Source organism: Ambystoma mexicanum, chromosome 10 (assembly GCF_040938575.1).
Source record: "Ambystoma mexicanum isolate Mex_15411 chromosome 10, UKY_AmexF1_1, whole genome shotgun sequence".
Lineage (NCBI taxonomy): Eukaryota > Metazoa > Chordata > Amphibia > Caudata > Ambystomatidae > Ambystoma > Ambystoma mexicanum.
Window position 1 is genome coordinate 1,624,095,297 of NC_090932.1, and position 12,994 is coordinate 1,624,108,290.

At 49.2% G+C, this 12,994-nt stretch overlaps 1 protein-coding gene across 2 annotated transcripts in view; it reads right to left on the reverse strand.

The window, feature by feature from the left end:
• LOC138492680 (uncharacterized) overlaps window positions 1-12,994 on the reverse strand; it is a 436,464-nt gene that overhangs the window by 60,434 nt on the left and 363,036 nt on the right. For both annotated transcript variants that reach the window (XM_069620007.1, XM_069620006.1), the window contains exon 5: window positions 2,071-2,201. In XM_069620007.1, coding sequence (XP_069476108.1) covers window positions 2,071-2,201 — 131 coding nt within the window. The remainder of the gene's footprint in view (window positions 1-2,070; window positions 2,202-12,994) is intronic.

The following is a 12,994-nucleotide window of genomic DNA, read 5'->3' on the forward strand; positions in this document are numbered from 1 at the left end:
AGCCAGGTTTCAGCAATGCACATCAGATCTAGTTTTTACTCTATAATCAAATCGTGGATCTTATAAGCATGTTTACTCAAGGAATGCGTGTTCAACAGTCCCACCTTGAGTATTTCTGGCGATGTAATGTGAGTGATACCTTCATCTCTCACTTACTCTAATGCCGGCATTAATAAAGTTATATCTTGTTTGTCACCTCCCTCCTTCCTATGACTGGCTACTGTGGATCTTAGTCAGACTCTCCCCACTGCCTCGCTTTGTATCAGAGCCCTTATGCGTCTCGGGGGTGGTAACCTTACTTATTTTAGTGCTATGTTTAATTGACTGGATCGTGCCTAATTGTGATTCTAAATTTAACGGGCTTTAGTGGTGCCCTTACACGCTACTTTGACCCCCATGTTATCCAGATTGAAAGGAAATGTGGCGTTAGTATATTTGCCTCTTGCGCCTCCTTCCACAGACTGCAACAGACTGTGCCTGCCCGTGCGTGTTGGCGCGTTTGCTCCGGGTTTGTACTCAAATCGGGCTCAAACTACAATCCTGCTGGAAATTGTAGTTTCAGGCCAATCTAAGGTGCGTGCAGAGAAGAGGGACTTCTCTGATTTTACTTGCGCCTTTCTCGTAACAGAACTCTGTATGATATTCGCGGTTCATACCCAAATAGAATTTTACTGCGGTAACACATGAAATTACGCACAATTACAATGTAAAAAGCACTGCAATACTTAAAATTACAATTGGTTAAGACCAAGATAAAATAAACGTGGTTAAAAGGTTTATAAATTAAAATTCTGGTCGGGATAGTGCTACAGGTATGCCCTCGACAACGCCCATTTTTTGCTTTCGATAAAACAATAAGTAATACTGCCGACTAACCACTAGATGACGGCCTATGCAAAGCCTATGAATCTAAGCAGACTCAGAACCTTCCAACAAATATATTTTTTGTGTGAGCTTTCAAAAAATACTTTTGCATTTTCACCAGTCTAAAAAAGTATTTCCAGGCGTACTAGATGCCAGCTTATATTTCAGACTTTGATGAAGTGAAGGTTGCCTGGGCTACACATATGTGCAATCATGCCACATCAGAGCTAGAATTGGAAACATGCTTTTGGGTTTCCTCACCTATAACTTTTAGCTCCTTGAAGGAATTTTTAAAACACTTTCAAATTAGTCAGAGGTGGATGCCCATTTATTTTAGAAAAAGTTTGCTGCAGTTAATCTATAATGTAAATATTGTGATTTTTTTTTATAGTTACCCTACAAATGCACATAGTCTTGTGAATAAGATTGTCTTCAAAGGGTACCAAAATAACAAAAGCGTTCTTTATTATTGTAACGCTACAGCCCAAATACCATATTAAGGGACTCCAAATTCTCCAAAATTCCGCAGCTCGTTTAGTTGTTGGCCTGCCTCGATGTGTACATATTTCTCCGATTTTATCTCGGCTTCACTGGCTTCCGGTGGAAAGCAGAGTTACATTTAAGGGGGCATTCCCTACTCCGCAGCCAGACCCCTTCCAACGGCAAATCCAGGCCTTTGTGTCCTGCCTAGGTTCAAAAAGAAATCAGCGGGTGGCACTGCTTTCCCCAAGGCAGCACCAGCTCTTTGGAATGCTCTCCACATAGCACCGAGGCTTACAGAAGACCATGCCCAATTCCGGAAATCCCTGAAGACCTTCCCTTTTCCCTTGCAAATTCCCTCCATTCCCTGCGGATTGTAGCCTTTCTCAGCACCAGGATACCTACGGGTGACGGTGCGCTTTACACGTGTTTCTAACATAACTTAACATATAGCTCTGTGCCCTTGAGGGCCAGAGAAATCTAGCACTTGACACCTTACCTTCAACCCCTTATGTGTGTACTATTACTGCTTAAAAAACTTTTCTGATTACCCATCGCAGTACACAGAAATAAAAGCTATCTTCCCACACTCCACTGGGGTTCACTGAGCTGGAAAGGCAGCCACTTATGGCCCAGCATATGTCTCCCAAACATTCTGTCTTAATCTTTTGATTCAGTGCCACAGAGGAGCCAGCCCACCCATTAAGAGTATTTGGAATACCATACCTGCACAGGGTATGTGGCGAAATCAAAGTCTCTGGTAACGAAGACCCCCTCGCTTCCAGGTTCAGAGACGAAGGAGGAAACCTCTCCTGGCGCCATCCGCGGGGCAGGGTCACTTTGCCCCCCAGTGTGCCCTATAAAAAAAAGCAAACATACAACATGAGAGAGGTGGGGGAGAAGGTCAGGCAGACCGAGGGATGCATTCATTTTCTGCTTGTAGGGTTTATTCCAAATCCAGTAGCCAATCGTTCTCTGTGTGTAAGGACTGATACAACGGATAGTCGGGGGAGGGACTCCGGGGGCTAGGTGCCTTCCCAAACCACTGGGTGATAGGCGCAGGTATGGAACAGGAAAGGCCTCTCACTCAGGGACACTTGCTAAGGGTTGATCACTGTGGTACCACCAGAACCCAGGCACCCCAGGAACCCCTGTCCCAACCACATGCGCACTAAGGGGGTGATCAGCAGGGGCCCCTCGGCCCCAGGAACCTGCCCACCCTTTGCATGTCCTGTGATGTTTTGGGACATGTTCCAAGTATGCAAACCTATCCGTGAAGACCTCAGACTCTCAAATGTGCAAAACAGGTGTAAATTGCATGGTTTAGTTATTTGTATAGCGCCGCCTGGCCCTAAGGCATCCAGGCGCTTGGCCGGTTACATCGTGGCCAGCAAGTCACACACAGGTCAAACAAAAGTGTTACATATAAAAGTGACATTATAAAAACTTATAAATAGTATATACAATGCAACAGATTTACAAAGGTCTGAGGTAGGGCAGGTTTGTAAGATAATATTTACTATTGTGTGTGAATGGGTAGGCAATTTAGGTGGCTTTGGCCAATAGTCATGGTTTGGCACTGAGTCTAAATCGTTGAAAGGAGGGTTCTGGTCTAAGATCGGCTGGTAGCGAGTTCCAGAGTTTGGAAGCAAGCACAGGGAAGCTTGAGCCGCCTGCTTTTTGGAGTTTGAATCTGGGGATATTTAGGCAATGTGTTTGGGCTGATCTGGTTAGGCGAGATGGGATGTGTTTCGTGAAGTTGTCAGAAAGGTATCTAGGTGCTTGGTCGGGTAAGCATTTGTGTGTGAGAGAGAGTATTTTGTAATCTATTCTCTGGGGTATGGATAGCCATTGACAGGTGCGTCTTGCATCTGAGATGTGCTCGTGATTTGGTATATTTATAGCTGCTCTTAGAGCGTTATTTTGGATAACTTGAAGCTTGTTGAATGTCTGGTAGAGTTTGTCTAGTTTGTTAAGTCTGGATTGAGAGCCTAGGAGGAGAAGCTCGGTCTTGTCGCCGTTAAGGCAAAGGCCATGTTTGGCCATCGATTCTTGGATAATGGAAAAGATATTGTTGAGGACTGTGCTGTCGGTAGTGTAGTTGCCTGTTAGTGGGATGAGTATTTGAGTGTCATCTGCGTAGTTCGTGTAGATGACACCCAAATGGTCTAGTATGTCGAAGAGGGGTTTCGTGAAAACATTGTAGAGTGTCGGGGAGACACAGGACCCCTGGGGAACGCCGCATGTAACGGGGCTGGTTCAGCAGAGGCTGTGGGGGCAAAGACCCTTATTGATCTATTGTTCAAGAAGGACTTGATCCAGGCGTTAGACTTGTCGGAGAATTTAGCTGCCATGGTTAGGTGTTTGCAGAGAATGTCGTGATTGACCAGGTCAAAGGCGGCAGACAGGTCGAGGAGAAGAGCTAGCTTGCCATTGTCTTTAAGATTGTCCATTTGTGTCTGGAGATTAATCAGGGCTGTCTCTGTGCCGTGTTTTGGCCGGAAGCCTGATTGTCTTAGTCCTAGCAGGTTGTTTTTCTCTAGGTGATTTTGTATCTGCAGGTAAGCAGCTCTATCGAGGATTTTTAGGAGGAAGGGCACAGTGGTAATGGGTCAGTAGTTAGTGGGGACACTGGGATCTAGTGTGGGTTTCTTGAGTAGAGGTAGGACCCAAGAGTCCTTTAGGTTGTCGGGTACTGTGCTGGATGAGAAGGATGAATTTATGAGAGATGTGATGAAAGGGTCCAGATTTTTGGCCGCATCTTTGATGACAGGAGCGGGACAGATGTCGCCTTGGCATTTGGAGGGTTTCAGAGAGTTGATTATGTCTTAGACCTCTTTGGTCGTGATGGGGAGAATTCAAACAGGTTGACGTCGTCCATTCGTAGGATGTGGGTGGGAAAAGACGGATTATCTTTGAAGGTAAGACTGTCTTTTTTAGATTCAATTTTGGTTTGTAACATAGCAATTTTGCTGAGAAGCGCTTCCTGCATGTTGGTACACAAAGATTTGTCTTTAGTACATGTGTCAGGGATAGGGGATGGGGACTCGAGGTCTCTCAGGATGTTTAAAAGCTCTTTGGTGTTAGATTTGGCATTGCAGATTCTCTCGTTGAGCATATTTTTTTTAGTTTGGATGATAGCTGACTTATAGGTTGAGGATGCTAGGGAGTAGGAGGTTTTATTGTTCGACGGTTTCCAAGCTAATTCAGCTTGTCTTTCGATTTTGCGGAGGGATTTAAGTTCAGGAGTGAACCAGGAATTGAGATGCGCACGAGGTTTGGCTTTCCGTAGTTTTAGAGGTGCTGCCGTGTTCAAGGCTTTGAGGATGGTAGTGTTGTAGAGGTCTACTAGTTATGTAGGGTTGGTAATGGTGGACGGGAAATCGATGATGGGTTGGAGTAATGGGATAAGCTTCTCAACAGTAATATTTGTACTGTTTCTTGTGAGTGTAGGTGGAGCATTGGGAAGGGGCGCTGGTGTGTGTTATGAGATGAGTCCAGGCACACAGTGTGTTGGAGCGGATGGTGGTATTGCAGTCGAGGTCTGCGATCCAATCAAGGATGTGGCCTTTATTATGTGTAGGTTGAGAGATGTGATGTGTACGTCCTAATTCTGAGATCGTATTAGCTGCTGTGCTTGCATTGTCATCTTTCTCATCGTTATACCCCAGATTGAAATCACCTTGGATGAGAATCTGAGTTAGGGTTGGTGTTGTTGAAAGGAGTAGAGCTATATCATCATTGATTGATTAAATGGGGCCTGGCGGTCTGTAGATAAGATTGGTGGTAATAGTGCTTTTGCTGGAAGTGGATAATTTCAGTGCGAATAATTCAGCGGAAGGGAGTGATTGATTTTGTATATGTCTTATGTTGAGGGAGCTTCTGGCTATGATAGCTACTCCGCCACACACACACACACACAGACACACAGACCCCCCCCCCCCCTCCAGGATTGATTGACACTTAGGCCTGCTAGGAAGTTGGGATCCCCAGCCCTCAAGCACTTGATAAACATAGTAGAAAATCCTCAGAAAACGTCACACATAAAGGTTCATGGGAGATCTCAATAGAAATGAGACCGCCTAGTCCAGCAGTGTGGATTGCAGGAGACTCACTTTCGGTGAAGGCTGGAGACTAGAAGGTGTTGAAAAACCAGGAGGCTGCAGGAGTAAAGGTAGTCGGAGAGGTGGCAGCCGTGGGGAGCAGGATGAGGGAGTGGGAGCTGAGGTGCAGAGGAAAGGGGGCAGTTTAGCAAAGGAGGTTGCCATGTTAGGAGAGGGAGGTATTGCTGATCTGGCCCTGGTGCAACGCAGCTCCCAGTCTCAGGTATTGATGATCTGGCCCTGTTGCAACTCAGCTCCCAGTCTCAGGTATTGATGATCTGGCTCTGGTGCAACACAGCTCCCAGTCTCAGCTATTTATTCTCTGGCCCTGGTGCAACACAGCTCCCAGTATCAGATATTTATTCTCTGGTCCTGGTGCAATGCAGCTCCCAGTATCAGATATTTATTCTCTGGCCCTGGTGCAATGCAGCTCCCAGTGTCGGGTATTGACGATCTGGCCCAGGTCCAATGCAGCTCCCAGTGTCGGGTATTGACGATCTGGACCTGGTGCAACGCAGCTCCCAGTGTCGGGTATTGACGATCTGGCCCAGGTCCAATGCAGCTCCCAGTGTCGGGTATTGACGATCTGGACCTGGTGCAACGCAGCTCCCAGTCTCGGGTATTGATGATATGGCCCTGGTGCAACGCAGCTCCCAGTCTCGGGTATAGACGATCAGGCCCTGGTGCAACGCTGCTCCCAGTCTAAGGTATTGACGATCTGGGCCTGCTCCAACTCTCCTTCATGGGACAGCGGTGTACTAAAATCTCCAGCAGCCATCTCTAGCTCTTCATTAGCACTGTAGTGCAATAGAGCCAATCAGGTGGCTCAGAATGTGGGCATTAACTGGTGGCATTGCCCCACATTTTGAATCCTCTGACAGTTCTGCTCACTGCCCCTTACTTTGCATTCGGAGACGCTCCTGGAGGCCTTCTGGTCTCCCCTGGTTCCCACCGCTATGTTGTCTACTCCTCATGCAACTCCATGGAAATGGAAAGAGGGCTCTGTCTTGTCATTCGCAGCTCCCATTTCCCTTGCTGTGGCTGATAAGTTGGCCTGGCTAACGTTTCCTTTATGAAGTTGTGCAAGCGCAGCAGGCTTACAGAGCGCATGCTGCTTTCTCTTTTGCACTGTTTTAGCACCTGAAATCACTTTCCCAGGTGTTAGTTGCCTTATAAAGTAAACTTGTGGCTTCTACCGGCTGTAGGAGGCGTTCAGCCGCCATTGCTTCAATGTGGCCATTAACTGGCCATTAACTGGCCATTAACTGCCGAATGTTGGCCCTTTCCGAGATTTTGTAGCCCACTGGAGTGGGCTACATGGCTAAAGTACTGGACAGGGGTGTTGCTAGCTCTGGAAAAGATCAGGGGCTAAGCTAATGTCAGGACTGGCGGAATTCGTGGCTAGCTAGCCTTTTGGTTGTAGTCCCTGAGCTTCCATCCGGGGCTATAACCAAAAGACCCGGGGCTACAGCTCCCTAAGGCCACCCTCCCCCAGAAGCGCCTCTGCTATTGGATTATGCATCATTTTACGAGTCATCACAAGCCATGATCTGCACACGCCCTCCGTTGTGGACATAGCACTTTAGTGCAATAGAGCCAATCAGGTGGCTCAGAATGTGGGCATTAACTGGTGGCATTGCCCCACATTTTGAATCCTCTGACAGTTCTGCTCACTGCCCCTTACTTTGCATTCGGAGACGCTCCTGGAGGCCTTCTGGTCTCCCCTGGTTCCCACCGCTATGTTGTCTACTCCTCATGCAACTCCATGGAAATGGAAAGAGGGCTCTGTCTTGTCATTCGCAGCTCCCATTTCCCTTGCTGTGGCTGATAAGTTGGCCTGGCTAACGTTTCCTTTATGAAGTTGTGCAAGCGCAGCAGGCTTACAGAGCGCATGCTGCTTTCTCTTTTGCACTGTTTTAGCACCTGAAATCACTTTCCCAGGTGTTAGTTGCCTTATAAAGTAAACTTGTGGCTTCTACCGGCTGTAGGAGGCGTTCAGCCGCCATTGCTTCAATGTGGCCATTAACTGGCCATTAACTGGCCATTAACTGCCGAATGTTGGCCCTTTCCGAGATTTTGTAGCCCACTGGAGTGGGCTACATGGCTAAAGTACTGGACAGGGGTGTTGCTAGCTCTGGAAAAGATCAGGGGCTAAGCTAATGTCAGGACTGGCGGAATTCGCGGCTAGCTAGCCTTTTGGTTGTAGTCCCCGAGCTTCCATCCGGGGCTATAACCAAAAGACCCGGGGCTACAGCTCCCTAAGGCCACCCTCCCCCAGAAGCGCCTCTGCTATTGGATTATGCATCATTTTACTAGTCATCACAAGCCATGATCTGCACACGCCCTCCGTTGTGGACATAGGATTGCAGGCTTTCTTGTGAGCATGCGTGATGCTCTTGGATTTGCCAAAAAGAAACACCCTTAGGTAGTCCAATCCCTTTGTGGATTTGGTGGTGATGCACAATGCATGTGATGTAAAGCGCAATGCGGAGCGTAATTGTGAAGAGTAAAACAAGGTATACCAGCGTTAGTCTGCATTTTTATGCTTCGTTTTGCAAAATAATAAATGCTGCCTGCAAACTATGCTTTGCAGGTGGTGTTTATTAATGGACTCCTAAGGAAACCACCTGTTATTCATCAGGTGCAAATGCAAGGCTGGTTCCACAGGCATGCATTGGATTTACGACTGCGTAAGCAAATCTCATGCAGGCAATAACACATGGCGCTTGATCTTCTCCACTACTGGGGGTTTCAACCTGAGCCCTGCCAATAACCAGCCAGTGAAACATGTCACTGCGCCATCTTGCATTCCTGGAGTGATGTGGTTTATTTCAATAGACTGCTTGCAGTCAACAATCCCAGCTCGGCAGTGATCTGCGTAGGAATAGTTGCAGGTACAGCAGTGTTTGCAGGCAATGGGAGGGGTGTGTTTGGCTACAGACATGGGCGTGTCCCATAAGAGGTGGGAATGGTGGGTCATTGGAAGGGCAGGCTGCACAAAGCTGAATGCTGTGGAGGACAATGACACACTCATGGTAGTCATTTCAATGCATTTTTTTTCTTCCAGTCTTGCCAGCACTGTTGTAAAACGCAGCGTTGCAATGTGGAGTGGAGGAAAGGAAGGACCTGGCATGGGGATTGATTTGGGGTTGGTGACGGTGAGTATGGGGTTTGGGGGTGGCCGGAAAAGGGGACAGGGTAACGGGAACATAGTTTTTTTTTATAGGTTTTATTGATTTTGAAACAAACACAACTTACACTCCCGACATTTACAGTTACATGTGCATCACAATATGCATTACATGTTTCTCTCCATAATGTCTCCCCCACCCTCCCTCACCCATAAACTCGAGCACTATCCCTTATACCTCCGGCTTCTGTTGCTCAGGGTCAGTCTTCCTCCTGGTTCTTGGGCAGGTCCTCGTCACTGGGGTCACTTTGGTGCACCCGTGTGGCGAGGCTAGCCTTTGCCTCCATTCTATCAGTGGTCCCACTTCTTCACCCTCCCCTAGCCGCCTCATGCCATGCCATTGTCTCTGCGTCTGCCCACTTAAGGAGGTCCACCCACCACCTCTCCACTCTAGGTCTGTGAGTGGCTTTCCAGCTCATGGCGATTCTCCTCGTGCCCAGGATGTATGCTAGGTCTTTTGAGTTTATATACATGTCTCAGGTTACGCGGCCTGGTGAATCCCCCTAGCATGCATGACCATATGGATTCTATGTCTAATTTAATCCCCTTCTCAGACAGCTTGAGTTTAACCTCCCCCCAAAACTTCCCGACCTCCGGGCATGCCCAGAACATGTGGATCATCCCGGCTCTCTCCCCTCCACACTTAGGGCATTTTTGTGCCTCTGCATTTCCAAATTTCGCTATCATATGGGGGGTCATATATGCCCTGTGGGTGACATACAGTTGAATTTTTGGTAACCTGCCATTTCTAGACACCTTCTGGTGGTATCTTTGAGCCCTCTCCCATTGCACGCCTTGCCTCTCCGAGTTGTCATACATTGTTTCGATAGCCGTATGCGGTTGCTCCGCTAGCACTATTTCGGACCATGTTTCTTTCACTCTTTTGACTATTCTGTTATATGTGATATGCGGTCCTAGCTGTACCCCGGTTCCGTCCACTAATGTTTGGAAATCCATGGCCTCTCCCTCCTGCCAGATGTCCCCCAGGGTGGCTAGGCCCACTGGCTCCCAGTATTTCCGGATCGTTTTTCTTAGTTGGACATCTGCTCCGCATAGCGTCGCAAGTGGCGCCTGCGGGGAGCACGGGGCCAGACCACCCATGGACCAGCACGCCTTGTGCCAGACCTCCCAGCCCAGTGTCAACAATCTCGGTCTCCCCCGCATCTCTGTTTTGGGTAGCCATATTAGTTCTCGTAAGAAATATGGGGCACTCTCCTCCTTCAGCAGCCTGGATTCTGCCGTCTCATCCTCCGCCAGCCACCTGGCTACGTATTGTAGTTGCGCCGCCAGGTGGTATATCTGAACATTTGGTAACTTTATCCCCCCTCTATCATATGCATTCTGTAGTTTCCACAGGGCCACTCTGTTTCTTATGTAATGCCACAGGAAGCCCCTGCACAGGCTGTGCAGTTTAGTAAAGAAGCGCCTGGGCACCATGTCTGGGATGTTTGTAAAGAAATGCAGTAGCCTGGGCAAGACACCATCTTCAGCAGGGCCGCCCTCCCTACCATAGCCAGGGGTAGTTTGGCCCAAAATTCCATGCTATTTTTGTGAGGCGCAAGCCGCTGTGTTGGCCTCTACTCCTTTTTCTAGTTCTCCTGTGCGTTCCACTATTGCCCTCACATCTTGTCTGAGGAGGTTCAGGTCTATTTGCACTGCGTCTATTTTGGATTCCAGTGCTACCTTCAGCGTGGTCATGGTGGCTTCCAGTTTTGTTCCCCACGCCGCTTTCAGGTCTGCAATAGCTTCCAGGATCTGCCGGTCATCCCTCGCTGGTGATGCGTCCAGTTGGGCACTTCTGTCCTTGCTCCTGGCGCCCTCTGTTGGTTGCGGGGTTTTGGCGTAGTCATCCATCGTGGGCTGTTTCCCTTTGGTTTTGTTGAGCTTGGTCGCCATGTTTAACGCTATGCTGAGTGGGCGAGCCCACTGTTCTGGAAGTTGCGGTGTATTGCCACTGTCAGGGGCCCAGCCTCGTGAGTGTGGGTGGCCCAGTGGTTCGCTTCCGGGGCAGTGATCTCCTTCAGGCTCGTTCAACCTAGTACCTTCCAGGGCAGTCCCACCACTTTGCAGCGTCCGACGTGGGGAGCGTCAGGCTGTTTTGCATCCCCTGCGCCACCGCCCTGCGCTTTAGCTGGTGTCCCCCCCCGGCAGTATTACCCTGTGGGGCGACCCAGTACAGTGCTCCGTGTGAGCTGCGTGCATCAGGGCCTCCCCGTCCTTGTCTGCGGGGGTAGGCTTCGACCTGTATAGGCGCAGGGTCTGTCCTTCAGAGACCCAGTTCCTTCTACTTTCGTGGTCTCATTGGGCTGATATGGCCTCCAGGCTACCAAATCCAGAAGGGCCTCTTGTGCCGGCCCCTGTGTGCCCACAACCAGTCCTATTGTGCCGTTTGCACCATGGCAGACCATCCTAGGGGTTGCATGATCCCTTGTGGCATAGAGTGTTGTATCACCATGCCCGTGTCTGCTCCCTGCTTACCACTATTGTTGTTGGGGTATCCGCGCATCTTCTGGATGCTCTGCAGTGGTGCTTGGGCCGCACAAAAGGCCGGGCGGTACGCACTTCACAATGCACCCGGCACCTCAGATCCCTCAGGCCCCCCGTGAGCAGGTGCTTCCCAGCAGGGGAGGGGGTGTATCCTGGGATCCGCGCAATGCCACAGACCGGAGCCCAGGGTCCCGTGTTGTGCAGGCAGTCCATGGCTCACCCTTGGCTGAGTGGGCCGCTGGTACTGCCCTGCACCCCTCCGCCTCCTCGCAGCCTCCAGTGTCTGCCTACCCTACCGGACACGGCAGAAAGCCTCCGAAGTGCCCTGCACTCGAGTTCGGGGACATGTGCAATGAGCGGGTGGTGCCCAGCAGTGTCATCAGTCTGCACGTCCCCTGCCTGGGAGGTCTGGCTGCAAGGGACAGACCGCCTCAGTCGCCCCAACAAAGGCACCGCCTGCCACCATCACCCCTCTTACATCCAGGTCGTTCTGGGCATGGAAGTTCCCAGGCGCCGGCTCTCTGCCCATCGTGCACGCTTCTGCTGTCATGCGGTGCGATCCCCGTGCGGGAATTTCTCACCGTCTGATCCGTGGTGTGCTGGTGCGGGGCTTCTCTGCAACCTCACCGCTGAGCCCCACTCCCAAAGCCTTTGTTCAGAGGCACGGCGGCCATTTTAGGCGGCGCTCTTCGGGTCCGTGAAAAGTTAAATACCCGGTTAACTCCTTAAATAGTGTGCGGTTTTTGTTCCTGTTGCGCGCATTGTGTGCCGCTAGCCTTCCCCTGCACAATCCTATATTTCGGGCCAGGATTTTGCAGCAGGGAAGGCAGGTTTCAGCCGGATGTATGCCGGATCGTCAGGAGCTCCGCAGTCTCCCAGCCTCCTACATGGCCGGCTAGCCACGCCCCCTAACGGGAACATAGTTCTGCTACTTTTTGTTTTACACTTCGACCACCGGTCTACACGGAAGAAAAACTGCATTCACTCCACATCTAATCACATGACCATCTCTTCAATGTCGGAGCCTTCTCACAAGCTGCTGCGTGTTTTTCATCAGTACAAGGCTTTCTCAAGGAATGCACCCATTGGATGATCCGGGGTCTTTGCAAATCTACTATTTTCAAGCTTTAAAGGGACACCACTTGCTTGAACAGGACATAGTCAATACCCCAATGCTGTGTTAAATACAGCCAATTTATCAAACATGTACACATCAATGTAATATTCAATTTGAAAATAAATTGCTATAAATAATTTAACAGAATTTCACACAAATTATTCAACAATATAACGCATTCATTCTCCCAATGTATAGTGACTTTCACCATAATTATGGTCCCAACATGCTTTGAGCGCCCTCAGAGGGACCGGAGTCCACATTTGGGAGAAAATGGGAGGTGTAATTATGCATGTGTGCATTTCAGCCATTAAAGTAAAGCGAGAGTGGCCAAGACCCTGCTAGTCACCCATGTCTGATTGGCGTGTGAATGGGTGCGGCGGAGGTTAACTATGAGCTCAACAGGGGAGGGTTGTGTTTAAGGAGATAGAGAACTATTTGAGAAGCTACAGTTCGAATTTTTGTTGTTAAAGGTAGCTTCATTCGGATGGCAGGAGAAAGTGGGTTAGCTGCTCAAGAATATGGCTACCTTACACAATTAGGGCAAATGCAAAATATGGCTGACTAACACAGTTGGACTAAAAGCAAGGTATGGCTACCATACACCATTAGCCTCATCCAAACATCTGGCGGTGCGAGCATCGTGAGAACTTATTCTCTTATCGCTGTTTTGTTCTCCGCTGTTCCCCTCCCTTGCCTTGTCGCGCTCTGAAACACTTGTGTACGAGCGCGATAGAAATAAAATCAATATAG